Source organism: Microtus oregoni, unplaced genomic scaffold (assembly GCF_018167655.1).
Source record: "Microtus oregoni isolate MIOR12 unplaced genomic scaffold, Mior012 000035F_ref0000213, whole genome shotgun sequence".
Lineage (NCBI taxonomy): Eukaryota > Metazoa > Chordata > Mammalia > Rodentia > Cricetidae > Microtus > Microtus oregoni.
The window spans coordinates 24,958,362-24,979,509 of record NW_024543094.1 but is presented as its reverse complement, the minus strand read 5'-3'; the positions used below and the strand labels follow the sequence as shown (position 1 = coordinate 24,979,509).

At 36.7% G+C, this 21,148-nt stretch overlaps 1 protein-coding gene across 1 annotated transcript in view; it reads right to left on the bottom strand.

The window, feature by feature from the left end:
- The window catches only part of Malrd1 (MAM and LDL receptor class A domain containing 1), a 616,720-nt gene that overhangs the window by 517,050 nt on the left and 78,522 nt on the right, over positions 1-21,148 (bottom strand). Inside the window, exons 8-11 of the mRNA XM_041630809.1 lie at positions 20,957-21,049; positions 17,511-17,736; positions 10,518-10,664; positions 2,359-2,456 (exon numbers count right to left, since the gene is read on the bottom strand). Coding sequence (XP_041486743.1) covers positions 2,359-2,456; positions 10,518-10,664; positions 17,511-17,736; positions 20,957-21,049 — 564 coding nt within the window. The remainder of the gene's footprint in view (positions 1-2,358; positions 2,457-10,517; positions 10,665-17,510; positions 17,737-20,956; positions 21,050-21,148) is intronic.

Genomic DNA, 21,148 nt, shown 5'->3' with positions numbered 1-21,148 from the left:
ATGGCCTCCCTTGTAGTCTACTGCTTGTTTCTAGGCTAGAATGTGCTATCAAGTAGCCCTGACTCCTCTCCAGCTCAAAGATGGTTAAAATTGAAACAGTTGCTTCCAAAAATAAAACCAAATACTTCTGCAAATCTATAGTGGTTCTTTGAAGCACTTTCATTTTATGATTAAAATGGGGAACCTTTAACTCAGCTACTAGGGATAAAGCCTTAGTTCTGAGGTCAACATTAGCCATCAGGAATGTGGTACACACTGGGATCTATTGAAAATCACCCCCAGCGAAGTTATACATTTCACCAAAAACACATAAAATTTCCTCAACATTGATGAAAACCTAGCATCTCAATGGCTAACAATAAATAATGGTCATCAACAAACATATAGTGATGAAATATGCAGGGCATCTTCAAAAAGAACACACACACACGTGCACGCACACACACACACACACACACACACACGGCTTTTTCAGTGACATTCATTGAATCCTAAAAAAAAAAAAAACATGCATTCTTAATACTTGTTTCCAAGTACATGGAATGAGGGCAAAATTAATACATCCCATTCCCTTTCTCTTGGTGACTTTGTGTCTATAACTTAGTGTATGACCTTGAATTAAGGCTATGTAAGCTTGTAAAGTACTTTTTAAAGTGTGGAGAATTGCTCCTGGGGCTTCTCAAAAAAATCTATATCATTCTATCACATAGAGTTTAATTAAAATAAAGGGGAGGTAGAAACATGTTGAGGGCATTTGGCTAAGGTAGAAATGAAAGGAAGATAAACAGTGACTTTAATTTTCATTCCCACAAAGATATGGGAGGGGGCAAAAGTTAAAAAACAAAAAACGAACTGACAACCCATTAAGACTCCAGGCACTTACACTCAGATCTATCCCAAACTGAAAAACGTAATTAGATTTATAACTCTAGATGATAAGCAATTCATCATCAAGGATGTCTGAGTAAATGTATTTAGAGGAATAAATTTACTGTGTGCTTCAGTATTGATCTAGTCATTATTTTCTGATCTGTAAAGACCAGATCATTTAAAAAATAAGCTTAAACCTTTTGCATTAGACGTATGCTCAATCTCTGCAAAAATAAACAAGATGGACAGACACTTCTGGTATGAGAGTTGGGTCTTATAGATGGCCAAAGGACTGCTTAGTAAATACCTACTACTTTGCCCGCTGCCATGTTTAAATGCAAGACGAATGGAACTTAAGTTCAGAAAGGATTCATGGCTTCCATCATGATAGGGATGTCATATAGCATATACAGCCTCTGTTTAGGGCCAGGTCCACTCCATGTCTGCAGCTTTTCTTAAAGTGTATCCCGTGATACTGGTGTGTTCCAGATCCTGGGTTCTTCTTTTTAACGTAGGGTTTTCTTTCCTAGCTCTATGCAACCCTCTCCCTTCCTGTATGGCTATGACTCTGCTGGATGGCAGGGGAGTGTGTGGTACCTGAGTATATTGCTTATGTAGGGAGGAAACAAAGATGATGCTTGGCTTTCTTTCACTTTTGTATTCTTTCAGAACCCTAGCTGATGGGATGAGGTCTTTCACATTAGAGGTAGATCTTCCCATTTCTGTAAAGTCTTTCTGGAAATACTATCATAGACATATCCAAAACTGCATTTCCACACAGGTTCTTAACCCTCTCAAGCTGAAAACTAACCATCACACCTACTATGTGCCAAATGCAGGGCATTATTTAATTAATTTTTATTCTTATGGCCATATGAAGTATGTACACTAATACTAATCATTTCAGTAGAGATACTATCTCCAAAGTCATGGTCAAACAATATGTATCACAGTTGAAAGGGGCAAACCAAAGATATAAATTCCTGCCCAGATATGCTTCCTTCTCTGTTATACTGAAATGGAATTAAAATTTTACTTCCTGTTGTGTGTTTGGCAGTATTAAGAAACTCAATGACTCACTGAAAAAATATCAATAAATGTAGTTTTTCTGTATATATCCATCCTTTCTCACTATTTTAGCTTCCTCTTGACAGGCACTTACTTAACTGATTTTATTCAACTAAATTTACCCTCGAGCAAAACTGATAGTAAATTAGGCAAAGACCATCCACTTTAGATCATTGAAAGTCCCGCGTGACAAGAATGTAAAACTACGAAAGCTCTAGCATGCCCTATAATAGAACAGTATACGTGGTACCTTGTAGTCTTTTCGAAGGTCAAAACATTTCAGACCAAAGCAGCTCCTGAAAACCTCTTAAAGCATCATGAAAAGTGATAAGAAAACACGCAGGCATTTGCTATCAGTGCAATCTGAGCTCAAAGCTGGGACCACGGAACAGACAGTGGAGGCTCAGCAGAGCTGGTTACCTGGCATGGAGTAGAGGCAGTAGGGGATTTGGTAAGAATGGGACTTCCAAGCCTGGCCATCCCAGTAGACTGCTGTGGACCAAAATAAATAAATGATCCTGGAAAAAGAAGCAGAAACAAATGTGAAGTCACATGGGCAGTTGCCAGTTCTGCTGCACACTTAGCACTTGGCCCCCTTGACCTCGTTGGCCTGACTCAACTGTAACTCAAGTTAAAAAAAAATCACATTCCCACTATTTACCACTATGTTCTGTGAATAACCAGAGAACTTTGTATGTATGATATTAAATATCTAAAACAAAATTTAATTGATAAAAGATAAACACTGAATGCAAATTACCTAAACAAACATTTTTATTGCTTTAACGCCTGTCACAGAGTTTGAAATCAAGTTAAATGAAGATTTCAAGTTTACAATTAGATATTCTACATGCCCTTAGGAAACTCTCGTGGGAGTTTTATTTTTAAGTCTCTTCAAAATGTACTGAAGGAGATGCATGCATGCAATGAGTCTGGTACCTCTTGGGGCTTACATGTTTGACATTGTTGTCTATGCTGGAGGGGATGAGAGCTTAATTAAAGATCTAATCTGAACATTAAGAAAATAACTGCTTTTAGATTTTAACTGACGTGGACGTACTCACAGCAAATGCTAAAAGGACAGCATATTTTAGCAGCTTGGAAGATCGTACACTCTGAGCTGCATGAGGGAGAGCTACTTTGAATATTGAAAACTCACAAAGAAACTTATGCCAAGCAATGTCGGTGTCTGATGCTGCCCTTTGATGACCACAAAGTGACAGGCAGAATGAAACACAGTCTGTAGGCAAAATAGAAATCCAACTGTTTCGACTTGAAAAACACCTCATTCAGATAGTAATTTTCCTGGATTCAGGTCAATGCTGAGTAAACTAAAAACAGGGGGACTTCGCAAGCAAAATGTACTGCTTCCTAGGATACTGCACATGTTTACATTCATTTTATGTTTGTAGACACATGCCTGTTTCATATAATGGCCTGAAAATTAGACTGAGTGTGTCTTAAGAATGGAAAGACCAGTCTGTTAATTAACATAGGTAAAAATCATAGGTAAACATACATATATGAGTACACCAAGAGTAGGTGAAACAAAATCAACCTAACAAGTTTGGCTCAAGAATAGTTAGAGTGGCCCTAGTGTTTAAAAATCAATCACTACAATAAACAAAAAGCATAATCTGAACATCACAAGACTATTACAAAAGAAGTAAAAAGGTTAATTGATAAATTTCGACTCATGTTATGACTTTTTTTCAAAAACAAATATATATTATGAGCCAAAAGAAATGTTACAGACAACTGGATTAAGCAAACATGGCACTCTAGGTTGAATTTTTGATATATTCCTGGAGATAAGACCAAAAGAAACCCAGCAGATACCACTACTTCCACTCACCAATTCCCAGAGGCTTTATCCAATGTGAATGAAGAACATGGACAGTTAAAAACTCTACACAAGCATGCATACACACATGCATACACACTTGTGTTCACAGAAGAGTAAAATCAGGAAAGAAAAATATAAAATTGTCATTATTTACAGACAGAATAATACTAGATATTTAGGGAAAATGTAATTGCTTAAGACATTGAGTTCAGAATTTAAATTTTAAAACAATTCTGATGTATTGACCTATGCATTGATAGAGGAACCTCGGTGAGAATAAACACATCCAATGGGATAGAAAATTCCCAAATATTATCTATAAATGTTCTTTTACATTTAAAGGGAGATATGATATAAATATGAATAATTTGCATTTGTATAAATCCTGATTTACTAATACACGTTTAAGGTCAATTTTGTTAATGTATATGTATTTCTGATCTTGATTAAGGTGATTGTGTAGTTCACTTAAAAATGTAATGTATAATTAGGAAATATAGGTTGTTAATGGATAATCATCAATAATAGTCAAGCTTGTAGTCATGTTAGTTAGATTTTCTAGATATATAGAGATATATTTCACTTAGATAGGCATTCCTCATATCTTTCAAAGACTACAGAATATGGCATGTAATGTTTTAATAACTTAGGGCTTTTCGTAACAATGAGACATGTCTGTTCCTGGCAGCACCAATCTACTTCAAGCGGAAGATGGGCATCGAAGAGTCTCCTTATGGAATTGATTAGCCACTTGGGCAAGAAACTGCTCTTGCCTAAATTGATGCATAAACTGGACATGCAGAACCCACAGAGAAAGGACTGTTAAACTTGCCTAAAGGTAAGATGATCCTTCGAGGTTTCTGTTTCATAAAAGAGTCTGCAAGACATTTTGTAGGACACGGAAGAAAGCAACTGAACAGTCTTTGAAATTTCCTGCTTCATGAAAAAGTCTGCTGGATATTATGGGCCTGTAGGCTAAATATGGATGCCCAAATGGTACAGAAGAACTTTGCGTGACTGTTCAGGCAGTGAGATGTCTCTGTCATTTCAAGAGTTTTGGAAGTTGCTTACAATGCACTTCCTGTTTACTTAGGTAATATTATATCCTTCTGGAGTCTTTGATGGAGGTGAAGAATGGATAGTTATAGTTTTCCTTAGTTATGATAAAAGATAAAATAGATATAAATTTTGTAACTGTAATTCTTGCTTGATAACAACTGTTTTGTTATATGTAATTTTACTATGTTAAAGTAAAAGCCTTTCTTTTTTGTTTAAACAGAAAAAGGGGAAATGGTGTAGGAAGTCCTTCTGTATTTGTATTGCTTTCATTGGTTGAGTAAATAAACTACTTTGGCCTTTTGATAGGGCAGACTTCGAAAGGCAGAGTAGACAGAACAGAATGCTGGGAAGAAGAGCAAAGTCAGACAGACACCATGAATCTCTGGCCTGAATGGACATAGGTTAGTTAGAATCTTTTGGTAAGCCACAGTCACGTGGTGATACACAGATTTAATAGAAATGGGTTAATCAAGATGTGAGAGTTAGTTAGCCAATAAAAAGCTAGATCTAATGGGTCAGGCAGTAATTTAATTAATACAATTTCTGTGCGGTTATTTTGGGGATAAAGCTAGCTGGGCAGCAGGATGAGCCTGCTCATCCTACTACAGGCCTCCTCAAGAGGCAGATGTTCAAGTCCGAGGTATTGGAACCCTATTTCAAGTGAAACAAAGCGTGAGGTAGGTTGAATGCATAGATCCAGAAAGACAGAGAAGAAGGTTGAAGCCATATGTAGCTAGTATTGCAATGAATTTGTGGAGTTATGATCTATTACAGCAATGGAGTACACAGATTATCATTCCTGCAGCTCAAAAATCTTATGTTTCTAGGGCAGATATAGACAAAGGTCACCAGCTATTCAGGCTGCACAAAAACACAAAGCAATTGATAAACCTTCAGAGGTACTAATAGCCCTGCCTTTAAAATGGTTAACTCAGAAACCAATATGGTGAACATCCAAACTGGCTAGGCTCCCACAAAGCCAGCACATTGCGTAGGATCAAAACCCCGTGCCGGACCTAGGACTTACCACAGGGCAGGGAACCCTGACTGCTCTTTGGACTGGAGAAGGGGGGGGAGAGGAGTGGGAGGAGGGGGAGAAGGATGGGAGGAGGGGGAGGGAAATGGGAGGCTGGGAGGAGGTGGAAACTTGTTTTGTTTTTCTTCCTTTTCTCAATAAAAAAAAAAAGAAACCAATATGGTTCAAACAGTGGTCTCTAACAGAAGAAAAGATTCAGGCTTTAGAACAGCTGGTATAAGAGCAACCAGATGCTCAGCATAGAATCTACCAGCCACTGGAATTCTCCTGAATTTGTTGTTAAAAAGAAATCTGGAGAATGAAGAATGGTGACAGATCTTAGAGCTATCAAAAAGGTTATTCAAACTATGGGCTCTTTACAATCTGGAATCCCTATGCCTTCTCTGTTACCAAAAGGATGGCCTCCTACAGTTATTGATTTGAAAGATTGTTTCTTCATTCTACCTTTATAAGAAAAGGATAGAGAAAAATTTGCCTTCACAGTGCCTACTTATAATGATTCTCAGCCTACTAGGAGATATCATGGAATGCTCAAAAGCCCCACATTGTGCCAATACTTTGTAAGTCAGTCATTGGAAATAATACATAAGCAATTTCCTAAATCTACAATTACATGGATGACATTCTGTTATCTAATTCAAATGCAAATACTTTAGAAAGAATATTTGAAGAAGTAAAGAAAGCTTTACCTAAAAGTGGATTACAAATTGCTCCTGAAAAGATTCAAAGAGGAGATTCTGCTAATTACCTAGGTTATAGAATAAGTTTGCAGAAAATTAGAACACAAAAGGCACACATTAGGAGAGACCAGTTGCAGACTCTTAATGACTTTCAAAGATTGTTAGGAGGCGTTTCTAGTCTACGACCTGCTGTTGGTATAACACCTGATCTGATAATTCATTTACATAAAACCTTAGGTGGTGACAAAGACTTAAATGTCCCAGAGAATTAACAGCTGAAGCAGAAAAGGAATTGATGATTGTTGAGGAGAAATTACAGAAGGCACATGTGGATAGGGTGAATCCAAATATCAATTGTATTCTAGTCATATTGCCTTCCAAAACTTCTACCACAGAAATTTTGATGCAGAGGGATGATATTATCTTATAATGGATCTTTTAAATACATAAACCAAGTAAAAAAATTAAAAACTTATGTAGAAATAGTCTCTGAATTAATTATAAAAAGTAAATTGAGACTTCATCAATTATCAGGTGTAGACCCAGGAGAGATTATAGTGCCTTTCACTTTTATGTAGGATAAAAAAGAAAGAAAGAAAAGGAAAAATCAAATGGGATAATAGATAATTTAATGTGAACTTATACACATGAATAATAATACTGGGTAAAAGAGTGAATACTTGTGAGCTATTATTTATGGATAATTTACATTGGTATAGTATTTATATATTGATACAAGCTCAAATTATATTTGTTATTTATATTTACAATATTTGTACACCTATGCAAAATCATTCTGTCAGATTGCATACACATGTTTCTACCTCTGTTTAAAACATTTTGTATATTGATACAACTTTTAGGATATATTTTCATATTGCATTATATATTTTTCATACCTGTGATCAAGATACTTACACATTGTTAACATTTTGAGGTTATTGTCCTCATTTGTTGCTCATTTGTTTACAGATTATTTAATATTCTGACATGAAGTCTTAGTCTCTAAGTTATTCAGGTTTTAAATATTATAGGTCAATAGTTGTTCATGTTTGTTATATATACAGTCAGGTTAATTAGGTTCTTTAGATACATAGATTGTATTCTGCCTAGATAGGTAATCCTCAACCACTTTAAGGATCTGTAGAACATAGCATTTAAATAACTTAGGGTTCTGTTGACATGAGACATGATTGCTTTTGACAGCACCAATCTATTCCCAAGAGAATGTTGAGCACTGAAGACACTCCACTCAGAGTTTGTTTTCTTCTTGGCGAAATTGGCCTGTGGGCAAGGAACCTCCCATGCCTTCACCACTGACAAAGTACATGGTATCGGGACTGGAGAAGCAGGACACAAGGAAAAGGACTGCCAAATCTTGCCAAGATGGTAAGATGTTTCTGAAAAATTTCCTGCCTCTGAAAATGGTCTGTCAGCTACACTAGGCCTTAGCCAAAGTTGGTTGTTTCAGCATTGCAAATGAGACTTTGGGTGATTGCTGAGGTAGCCAATTGTCTCTGTCATATACTGCTCACTTTGGAAGCTGCTTGATTGTACTTACTGCTTACTCAAGTAATATTATCCCCTTCTCAGGCCTTCAATGGAGTTGAAGACAAGATAGTCATTGTTACTATGGTTTAGCTAAGCCTATTTCCAATGCATGACTTAGAGTCATTGGAATAGAATGTCTATTAAAACATTTATCATGTGTTCCTTGCTCAATATTGTTTATGTTGGTTGTAATTTTATACCTGATATCTGTTCCTATTGTATATAGTTTTGCATTGGGTTTGGATCACTCTTATTTAGACAAAACGGGGAGGTAATAGAAAATCTTTGCCAACTGGTTATCTATAAGAGGTGGACCAAGCTAGGGTGTGACTTTTGGGGACCTAGATGAAAACAGCGAGTGGCCCATGTGCCCTCTTTCTGTGTGGTTCCCTCACAGCATAGCTTAGCTTGGACTTCTGGTTCCTGTATTATACGTTCCCCCCTTGCAATAAATAAAAATATAATTATTTACTCTTTTACCTAGCATGGTTATTTCCTAAATCAAGCTAACTTCAACAAAGCCTCAACAGGTGCCTATGGCTGGGTAAGGGAGCAGTATCAACTACAAAGCCACATCTGGTGGAAAGGAATCATTCTATATCTTGATTTGTCTGGTGGTTATAGAACTGTGCCTAAGTTTTAAAACTCACTGTCCCTTTGCTAAAAAGACAGTACTTTACTATATTTCAATTGTAATTTCACACAAAACCACAAAGGCTTAATCATAATTTATAGTATATTGGAATGTCTGTGAGCTAAGTGCACATAAAAACTAAGTAAACATCTGTGACCTGTACATGATTCTGTGAAAAAACAGAAAGGAGGTGACCTATGAGCTTCTTTTTAGTATGTTTTAACAAAACAGTTATTAATGGACAAAGAGAAACAAAGGAAAAAGAAGAAAAGGAAAATCACTAGTCCACTATAAAAATAAACATAAATATCCGCGCACTCTAGCATTGGGCCACTCTGCTTTCTTGTAAAACTGTACATAGTTCTGTGCAAGTGTGTGAGGAAACACTGGAGATGAGTTTTAAAAGCTGTAACTTACAAATGGAAAGCTTCAAAACCAAACCGGAAGAGAGAGAGATTCATTTTAATGCTACTACCACAATGATGTAATGCACTAGTACCCAGCATTTATATACATGTATACATACATATATATAATACATATATATACATATACACATACACACACACACATATATATATATATATATATATATATATATATATATATATATGCTTTCTGGCTTTAGCTATCAGATTCTGACTAACTACCTCAACCACTGGGAGCACAGCATCTACCACATGCACCTAGCTCTCTCCATGCTATTGGCTTAATGATTGGCCTGGGTACAGAAAAAGGATCAATGCATATCAGCATACAAAGAAAACTGATACTTATATCTATTTTAAACTTTAAGCTTAAGTCACTGTAGCACTGAATATTAAGGGGGATGCTAAGGCTTACTGGCTAAACAAGCAAAATGTCAAGAACTTACTGTACCAGTCAACAATAAACCTGGTTAATACTTGTAGTCCACAGTCTTCCTCCCTGATTACTTCCAATGTTCCACCAACCTCATGTTCCAAAGACCGTAATTGAAAATTCTGCTGAGATTTGTGTTTGGCATACTTCTTTATAGGTCTCAAAGGAGAAGCAGGATAATTCCCAGAGAGAAAATTTTCAAAGTCCTAAGTACTCTCTCCTCTCCTCTTCTGCCATGTCTCAAACAGAAATTCTAACAATGTTCCCATCCCCCTTCAAGATGTTTCCCTGGTTGGAACATTTTTCTATAAATGTTTAGATCATGAAAATGATCTCGACCTCCAACTGTGTGATGACAAAGTTAATGCAATATTGCGTGCGTGTTCCTTGCCATAGAAATGTAAACAAAACAAAGAACTAGAGAGCAAGGCTGTTATGTGTGCCTGAGAGTGTCACAGAATATTTTCAGAACGCTGCAGGTAGTTATGGTTCCTTGGCTTTATGAGGATATGCAAAAGTTATAATGATGTCTTGTAGTGTATAGTTTAGAGAATTTTCAGGTTTTATAGTGCTGAATCCTTTTTCTCTGTTTCCACATAGATGAGACTATTTTTTCATTCTGTTTTGCAAGACTTGGAATGCTTAAAGGAAGCCTGCTGCACAATCCATCAGAAGTGTTACCTCCCTCTTTAGATCATCACTATAATATTTTTCAAATGCAACCATAAAATTGATGGTTGACATAAGCATGCTCCTTTCAAAAGACCCAATTCATAATTAATTATTAATCAGGTCTTAGGGTTTAAGACAAGAAGAACAATGCTTCATTTAGTCTGCAGTTAGAAATGAAAGCTCACAGCATCAGCATCTCAACATGCATGAAAACACCTTTTAAAGAGGAGGACGCCTTACCGCGGTTGGTGTCCTCTGTGTGGCCAGCCCCAGGAAATGGGTGTTCTCCACTGCTCAGCGCTTCCACCACCTCCCAGTGGGAGTCTTCTGTGGAAAATGGTTCCCAGCCACAGAAACCAGACTCAAAGTCCCAGGTGAGGTGACTTGCTGTAATGTATGGAGAAGGAAACATGGAAAGGCAAAGACAGGTTTTTCTTTATGAGCAGATATTTTTGCGTTGTAATACAATTCTCCATAAATAAAGAGAAAGCAACTACAGAAGGAGAGAGAGCATGAGCAAGGAACTCAGGACTGTGAGGTGTGCACCCACACACTGAGACAATGGGGATGTTCTGTCGGGAAATCACCAAGGCCAGCTGGCTTGGGTCTGAAAAAGCATGGGATAAAACTGGACTCGCTGAACATAGCAGACAATGAGGACTACTGGGAACTCAAGAACAATGGCAATGGGTTTTTGATCCTACTGCACGTACTGGCTTTGAGGGAGCCTAGGCAGTTTGGATGCTCACCTTACTAGACCTGGATGGAGGTGAGTGGTCCTTGGACTTCCCACAGGGGCAGGGAACCCTGATTGCTCTTTGGGCTGATGAGGGAGGGGGACTTGATACGGGGAGGGAGAAGGAAATGGGAGGCAGTGGCGGGGTGGAGGCAGAAATCTTAAATAAATAAATAAATACAAAAAACAAAGAACTTACATGAACTAACCTAACAAGGGAGCATAGTTCACCCCCCCCCCATCACCTGAAACTGATTCCTCTTGGGTATTATTTCCTTTCATAGATGCTGAACAGTTTTGAAGGTGTGGTTATGGATAAGAAGTAACCCCCCTCACAGGGAGTCTATTCTGCTATTGTCACAACCATGCAGACCTATAAACTAGCTATGGCTGTCTCTCCTTGGCCATACATAAAATATTCTTTGGTCATTCCTTGTGAGCTTAGCTAGCTCTAGGCCACTTCACGTCTCTTCTAAGTCAGGAAATGAAGTGTAAAATAAGATATAAAATATATACATGATCTCCAAAATGTGCTTGAAAGTTGTAAAGTCTTGGCTGTGACCTTAACCTTCCCACTTATTTCTAAGGCATCACCCAATTTGCAGAGACATTTCCCCTAAAACAAAAATCCTATCCCATAAAGTGACAACCTTTCTGGCTTCATCCGGAATTGCCTCCATTTGATCAACTCAGGCCACTCATTTTCCTCTTGCTTTTCCTAACTGGGTAAAATGCTCAGTCTTACCATTTAGGGCTATCGGTTCCATACTGTTGCCCAAAGGAAGAAAGTCCATATACATAATCCTTCTCATTGGAGCAGCTGGCTGCTACTGATGCCATCCTACTAATTACCTGCAAGCCACTGTGTGAAAATGGGGGGTGTCACAAGATCTCTGAACCCCCAAACCTTTGAGCAGATAAAAAGGTGCAAAACTTTTCATGGTAAAAATGACAATAAGTTTTATAAATGTTAAAATTGTCTACAGAACAAAATTTGGAATCAGGTCTTTTATCATCCAAATTTTTTATCAGTTAAAAAGTTGGACTAGGGAAATGGCTCAGTGGGAAATGTGCTTCTGATAAAGCATGAGGGCTTTGGTTTGGAACCCAGCACACATGAAAAGGCAGGCATGCCAGTGTGCCTCTGTAATTCCAGTCCTAGTCAGGTGGAAGATCCATGGAGCTGGCTGGCCAGTCTAACCTTATTCAATGAGTCCCAGGTTCAGGGAAGAGACACTACACTTGAGAAGAGTAGTGTTTTGTGTTTTAATATCATTAGGATGCTCATAAACGAAGCCAGAGCACCTCAAAACATGTCTTCCAGATTCCATCTGGAGGTCAACAATACAGTTTCTCTTGAATTAAGTTTTTAGACAAACAAAACAAGGAAAAAAGGTATACAGTTATAGAGGAAAACACACCACACATATCCAAGCATCCGCAGGCAGAGACGCACACACATATACATTCACCACACACAAATAAAATAAATGCATAAATAAAAATAAGTATAAACTATTATGTTGTGTGCAGAACAGTAAACATTCACTATTCTTTGGAAAGTAAAGCTAATTTTTAAGAATCTATCACCAGAAAGATTTGGGAAAGCACAAGGATGTTGTAATCTCTGTGAAAACATAGTACACCACTCGGGTGATTTTATTGATGACATTTGTTCTAGTACACTTACAAGGAATGTTTTTTTAGAAAACAATTATTTCCAACCTTAGTTGTTGTATAGTGTAAAAACAAATTTAACTTCATTATATTGACATTTTTCATTAATAATGGTTTCCCTACATATTTCAATAAGTTTCAGGTGAAGTAAAAAATATCAGAAGAAAGCAAGTTCAATGATATAATGACAGCTTGGCATACTAAGTGTGCTAAATGCTATACATGTGTAAAATTAAAATGACATACCTCTGCCGTAAATGAAGTACATTAATTATAAGCATAATTTTGCCTATTTGGTCACCTTCCTTGCTGTAATTATGGGGTACCTTTCACTGCTTCTAAATGGAGTGCATGACACTCTTCACAGTTTCAAAGAAATTTCTCTCCCAGTTAGTTTGTTAGAGTCATGTTTTCATATGCTGATGATACTTTTTCTTAATGTTTCACTATAGCATTATAAAGGCACAAGAAAAAGAATTATAAGAATGTGGTTCAAAACAGTAAAATATTTATGAATCTTTTGCTTCAGTTCTTAATGATACACAAAGAAATATTGTGTGGGAGCTAATACGGACATCTTATTTAGTGACTATATATTAGTTTCTAATAAGGGTATGTCATAAATATGAAGTTGATATTTATGAATCCCACAAGGACCAAAGCTCTGTAACTCACATACAATTGAGTACAGTAGACCTCTTACTCATAGGGGTATATCAGTATCTGGAAATGTGCTTATGAATTTCACAAGTCTATAAATCTCACTCATCAAAGTAGAATTGTGTAAATTTGATTTACTTCATGTTGTTTAGCATCACCAAGGTTTATCTGTGCTGCATTGTGTCTTAAAATTTGATAAGTTTTATGTGACAGATGCTTAGGAATATAGCGACTATCTTAGGATATTCTTGATACACATATTTCAATAATTTTGTTATAAATATTTAAATTATTCAAAAAAATGGAAGATAACATAAAAGGATAATGAGGTAGAAAAGATGGAAATAGGAATGTAAAGAAAGAGGGAGAAAGAAAAAAAGAGTAAGGGGAGAACAAAAGGGAGAGGAGACAAGGGGAGGAAAGAAGATAAATAATCCAGATTTTTTGTCAGCTGTCAAAATACAAGAGGCAGGAGGATTTCTGTGAGTTCGAGGCCAGCCTGGTCTACAAGAGCTAGTTCCAGGAAAGGCTCCAAAGCTACAGAGAAACCCTGTCTTGAAAAAAAATCTTTTCTTGTGCCCATACGATACTATAGTTAAATATGCATGTCAGGTGTGTTGATGCATAATTGAATAAATTTAAAGATTTAGAGATGTGCAACACAGTGATTGTTATATGTATATATTACAAAATGCTGACGACAAGAAAGGTAGGTAACACATCATTTGTGATATCCTATGAGTGATAGGAACATTTAATTCTACTCTCACTGTTTTAGTGAATTTTACATCTTCATAATCATTAGGTGCAGTGAACATTCTCTAATTGGGTCATCTTACCTACGGAGACTGTGTCCTTGTCCTCACCCCTTGTAAACACTGTCTTCCCCTTTCTTTGAGGAAGAGCATATACATATACAATCACACAGTACGTACATTCCTAAGCAGAACCTGCTCTAGAATCATTCTTGTTAAGCACACTAGCTGTTCCTTTGTTTTGATTCCTCAATAAACTTTACATAAATCTCTCATTACTTTCAGTCTTCATTTCCCCTGGCAGTGAATAAAGTTGTTTTATTTTTGCTATTATGTAGAAAGTTTCAATGAACATGGGGAAACAAATACATTTGAATATTAACTGTGTTTATTTATACAAGATTATAATAAATGACAAAATCTCTGCTTTGGATTATAATTGTGTTTTTAAGTGAAATTATGAGGGCTTGAGGTTCTCTATTGTTGGAGGCTATGAAGTACTTTGCCTTTAGTTTATAGTGAGTTTTAATATGCCGTTTGTTTCTTCCCTAAGCTGTCTTCATTTTTAGAAACATCTTTGTCAAAGTGGTTCACAAAGCTTAAGATGCAGATGAATTTTGGGGGACCATGCAGCCTTTGGTTCTTTAGTGTTGGTATAGGGCCCAAAGTTTTGTCTCTTTGAACCAGGTGCATGGTAAATCTGCTCTTTAGATCCACAGAGCACATGACACAAAAAAGAAAAACACCAACAAACCCAGTGGCACATGACATCCACCTGCTTTCGACAATCTACTGAGTAGAATCTTAATATATTTTCACTAAAAAGAGGAGCTGAAATCAGTAGCTTTAAAGAGTATCTATGTGAGATGTCTTTAATAAAGGCACACTGTGTATAGATTATCATGTGGAAAACCCCATAAATTACTGTTTATCAAGTCTCTGTGGTATCATAAATATTTCTGCAACTGTTCAAATTACATACAAAATGCTGAGGTAATAATAATGTGTTTGCTTAAGGACCTGCATCCAGAACCCAACATCACATACAAAATTAGGTGGGACAGTGTGTACCTATTATCCAAGGCTGGGAAGGTGAAGGCAGGAGGACCCTTGAGGTTGTTGACCAGCTAGTCCAACCAAATTGAGATATGGGTTCACCAAGAGAATCTCATAGGGAATACAGCAATAGAGAGAGACAGTAGACTTCAACCTCTTGTTATTCCCTTCTACGTGAACATATGTACTTAAACACCACACACACAAAAAATAATAAATTTAAAAAAAAAGAAGAAAGGGAAAAATGTTTCTAAAAGTTCAAAAACATATAAAGACATTTTACTTCAGCTACAAATTTGAAATCTTATCTGTAAAATCTGAATTAAAACTCAGACTTGCAAAACAGAAACCTAAAATATGTGTAAAATGTTTCAATTATATTTTAAAAATTCAGTACAACCTCTTATTTTATAAGGACATACCTTTATGTGTACAAATATATAATGCTTTACTGAAGAGAACACTAAACTTATAATGATGCAACTAACTCACTGTAATAGGGTTCCCCAGAGCAGCACACCTGGGTCAGTTCTATTGTCACTATGACAAAATGACTAATGAAGATAAAAGGAAGTGTTAGCTTGACTCGTGATTTCAGAAGGTTTCAGATGTTGGCTTGGTCCCCTAAAACTGACCAGAAAACCATGTCACAGGGATCAGATTCTTCATCCTGTCTTACACAGCTGCAGAGGAGACATTGATAGTTTTATTCCATCACTCCTCCCTCTTTCCAGGGGATGGTGCCATGGACAGCCAAAAGGAGTCTTGGCCCTCGGTTTAAGGCATGTGAAAAATTAAGAAGAGTAAACAATAGAATTTGTTGATAGGCACAAATAAGCTGTCTTTCCAAAGGAACTTACAGAATAATTCTGAGATTGATTACATTAGAAAAATGACAGACAAGTCATTCATGACATTTCAGTAAAAAAAAAAATTGTACAAAATTAATAGTAAAATATCAGCTTTTTTTTATCAAATGCATCAGGTTCAGGGATGCATTTGATGTAGGAGCCCGGTGAGAGTGGGGAGAGAATTGTCAAAGAAGCATTTACCAAAGGGAAAAAATAGAAGATAAACTTCCAAATGAACAATTAAAAAGGGACGTATTCTCTCTCAGTCTTTGAAATCAAAATAATAAAAACTTTTAGAAATGTGAATGTCCCCCCCCAAAAAAAATAAAGTAAACTTTCTATTAAATGTTTAAATAAAATATAATGAAATGAATGTCATATACATTAAAGAACATAAATTCTCCTTATTCTCTTTGAAAGCAAAAGGAAAGCAAGTGCAAAGCCCACTGAGATGACACTGGTTGGAAGATTATACATGGCTGGAAGAGCTAAGTGAACTTCTGTTTATAATCAGACCCACCTGGGGGACTCTTTTCTTTGCCCATTTTCTTCTCCCAGAGTCCCCAATGACTTTAATAAAGTCTTCACTGGACCATCAAAGAAAGCATATTGTATAAAAGATCTTTTCATAACAGAGTGGAATTTATCTTATTGCAGTATTTCCCCCTACATATAATATCTCACAAAATAAAACCTTACAGGAAAATAAATGCCAAATTTTTAATTTTTGCAAAAGCCCGTTTATTTGTGACACAGTAAACAGATTCACTGGAGCTCATGGTTTCTGCAAACAGTCCATGGAGTTAGATGCTAAGTTACCTCACATGGGAACCTCTGCTTGCATTCTAATGCAAATTCCATTTCCATGGGAGTGTGATATTTGAATTATTACAGGATATTTCCTCATTGCTCTCATCAGAGACACTTCATTCAAGGCCCAGAGGGAAGGTGTTGGCCAAGTTTGGCCTTCTTTAAGACCATAGATGGTTGGAAGGAACGTCTACAGTCACCATGGCTGGGTTGAGGGGAGGGGGTAATGGCAACCCACATCTTCTTTATTCTCCCTTCCCAGCTTCCAAAATAATTACTTAGATGGGAATACACAATACATTTAACAAAAGTTATCAATCTGGTATATATCTATAAATAAAGATACCAAGCTCTTTCTTATTCTTTTTGTTCTTTAGTCAAAGTATACATACATACATGGATGCACACATGCACACCCACACACTTACACCCAACACATGAAAACACACACCACGCTAATCATAACAATTTATCTTAAGAACAAAGACGGACATTTAGTAACTTTCGCAGCAGACACCAAGCATTAAATTAACAGAGAGGCCAACAAGGGAGCAATGCTAATAGTTTCAGAGTGAGAAAGCACTTTCATTTTCCCTCAAAGAAATTGTGCCCGCGTATAGCAAAGGCTATTTCCATCCCACTATCATGAATGACAGCAGGAAAACAATCCTAGAGGGAGTCAACTTACCAGAAACCTCTAGAGTTATATTCCTGACAGAATCTTCATCATTCCCACTGGAGCAGCCCGTTCCAGAATCACAAACTGAAGAATGAGTAAGGCACTGGCCACTGGCACAAGTGTATTCGTCAACAGAATAAAGCTGCTGTGAGTGGGTCTGGCCACAGGTGTAAACCAACAACTGACCAAGCCCAATAAAACTTCTCTGTCTCAAAACTGTGCCTTCAAAAACAACCTTTATGGGAAAAATTGATGAATAGGTGAATGCATGGTCTTAAAATACAAAAAAACAAACAGGAAAAAAAACTGAAGAGGGTCACAAAGATAAGCCACTGAGGAAACATCTGTTTAAAACACAGCCAATGCATCTGATGGCAAAATCTGATTTCTGTTTGACAAATCTGATCTGTATTTCTGATAGTGATAAGCACATGGACTTCGTGAAGTTTTCTGGGAAGTCAAGCAAGAAGAATCAAATATCCATGTAACCATGAGGATTCCTTTTACTGCAAATGGGTATCATTTTTATGGTCTTCTTTCTTTTATTTTCAAAAAAGAAAAATAATATTGTCATTAATTCCATGGAACTATAACCGTGTCTGTTTTGTAAACTACTAAAAATTAATGCTTTAAAACCTGAATGGAAATATCAGGAAAGGGTAAAGAAGTGTAGTATAAGAGTAAATATTTAAAAAGAAGCAACATTTAAAAAACCACACCCACAAATAGAGCTAGTTTTCCAATAAGCAAAGTATCACCAATTAACGGGAATGAATTCTATTTTGTCCAGATGATTTCCTGGCTTTTCTGGAGATGCACAACATTAGGAAGTGATTTAGTCTTTCATTGCCAGCCAAATGCAGGACAATGTCAATGCATTAGGAGTCCTTGAGGCCCTACCAAGAGTAACAGTTAAGGAACTGCAGAAGGATGTAGCAGAAACAGTTCACTAGATGGCAACCGGTTTCCTTCTGTCCAATTCAGTAGCCACTAGCTACTTGTAATTTTAGTGGATTGAAATCAGATGAGAATCCGATTTCAGAATCACCTCAGCTCCATTTCAAGTGTTCAGGACACTACAAGTATTGACAGTTTATGCAGCAATATCTTTGGATCTGAAGCATTCTCCTTTGGAGAAAGGAAGGGTGCTCAAAAGCCTCAGGAAGTAAACCCCACAAGCCAAAAGAGCTGACACAAGATTCACTAGATTATAAAACCTTCCTCCCATGAAATTATTAAACCAGTGACCAGCTGTTGGCAGAAGAGGCTCTTGCACCTACAGAGTTGCCTGTAAGAAACTGACTTGTCCATCTGCCCGCCATTTGCAGTGAACCTGGAGCTCAAATTTGCGCGTATTATCACACAAGTTTTGGCTTTTAGTGGTACATGAGGCTGCCTTTGAGATAGCCTTGATGTGGGATTTCCTTTTGTATGCTGTGAATACAATTGGTTAATTAATAAAGAAAACTGGCTTTACCTAATAGGGCAAAAGAATGGAGGTAGGCAGGAAAAACTAAGCTGAATGCTGGGAGGAAGAATGGTGGAGTCAGAGAGAAGCCAAGGAGCCACTGGAGACAAACTCTGGGAACTTTACCCGGTAAGCCACAACCATGTGGTGATATATAAATTAATAGAAATGGGTTAAATTAATATGAGTTATCCAATAAGAAGCTAGAACTAATGGGACAAGCAGTGATTTAGTTAGTACAGTTTCTGTGTGATTATTTCAGGGCAGAGCTAGCTAGGTGGCCAGAAACCATCAAGTGGCCTGCTAGAACATAGCCTTACTTCTGTGAGATGACTGTCCTCCACACTCCTCTAAATCTGCCCCATATCCACTGGTTTGACAAGTTTTCATTGATGGAATTCTTGCTCTGCTCTGTCCTGTGATTGGTACACTTTCTGGGGAAAGTAGATTTTTCTCACCAGAAAAAGTCACAACAAAAAAGAATTTCTCTATTACTCTAGAGGACATCTCTGTTATTATTTCAATAGAACATCACTGAAAGTCATACAAAAAAATCTGTCAAAATACTGGTAGCAAAGATTGGCCCCTTTTAGCCTCATTCCATTTAAGGGTTCTGTGCAGACATCTTTTCAAGGACAAAAGTACATATTTCTTGTTTAAAAAATACTTTGGATCAAATATCCAATGGCAAATACATTTAAAGTTTTGCTTCAGAAGATAGTATTCAATTCAAATCCTGTGTTAGGAGAAAAGTATGCATGCGGTTACATCATTCTCTCATAATCAATAATGCATGTGGACATACACTACTGGCCAGCAGTTATGTCTTTTCAGAGCATCGGGAGACCTGATATATGATTCATATGGGGTCTCAAAATTGATGAGTTTAAACTTTGATCTCCATACTCTGTCTTTTTCTATTAATATTTTAATTCTATCTCCTATGCAATAGAAACTATAACTCCAAAATGTACTGTCTTTAAATTTTGCTTTATGTTTTTGCCAAATGACCAGGCTAATTTCACTTTGTGGAAAAGTATACTTACTGAATATGTCCTTCAGCGGTTGTAAATATCAGCTTATAAAATGGCACACTAGTGTCAAAATGTTAAACCTAAAAAGTGTAATATAAACTTCAATTTACAAGACTTTGATTTATAAACACTATGCTTTAAAAGTGCCAGGGTTAGGACATATGGAATTCTAAAAGTCCACATGGTTATCCTCAGTATTTGGAGAGAGGTGTTTAAACACAGTAAGACCATGAAACAATGATGCTCGTTTTGTAAGTCACACATAGTCAATCTTTTATTTTTGCATACATGCTAACATTGGCCTATAGTCTACAAATAGCAAAAATTTCAAGTCAGTTATTTAAAGTGATCATCCACCAAGTCTTCTATATGTTTCAGGTGTATAATGGTATAAATAGTAATTTCATCACCCAAGTTTCAGTAGAAGTATCTGAAATAAAATATCTGTATCATGAAGAAAGGTGCTTGCCTGGGGCAATGCTGGGAGCTGGAAAGAATATTCAGAGCATGAACAAGGGTTGTGTAAGAATGGGCCCTCTAGTCCAGTGGTTCTCAACCTGTTGGTCACAACCCTTTGGGGTCAAATGACTCTTTCACAGGAGTTGCCTAAGACCACCAGAAAACACAAATATTTACATTACATTACAATTAATAACTGTAGCAAGATTACAATTATGAAGTAAATAATGAAAAAATTCTATAGCTGGGATAACCACAACATTAGGAACTGTATTAAAGGATCATAGCATTAGGAGAGTTGAGGACCACTGGGCTAGTAGTTCCTCTGCTCACAGAAAACCTGGCCTGTTAAGGGTCCAATATAAAGAAAAGAAAATCTAATTATTATTCCCAAAGATACAAATATACTTTTCTAATTTAAATTTAACAGTGTATGAAAAATTATATATTAGCAAAGTAAAAGTTTAAATTGTAATAAAACCTTATTTTTATACCTTAAATATCTTCAGACCTTCTGGGATTAATACCTCTGCTTTCACCCATGTCTTGTGAGTTGATGTATTGAATGTCCAAGTCATTTTTTCTTCCTTTGATTAGAAATAGAAGCATATTAATAAATTCCCAAATGTTACTCTCATGTTCATATATGTGCTCTTTTAATTATATGTGTTTGGGTGAAAGTGTCC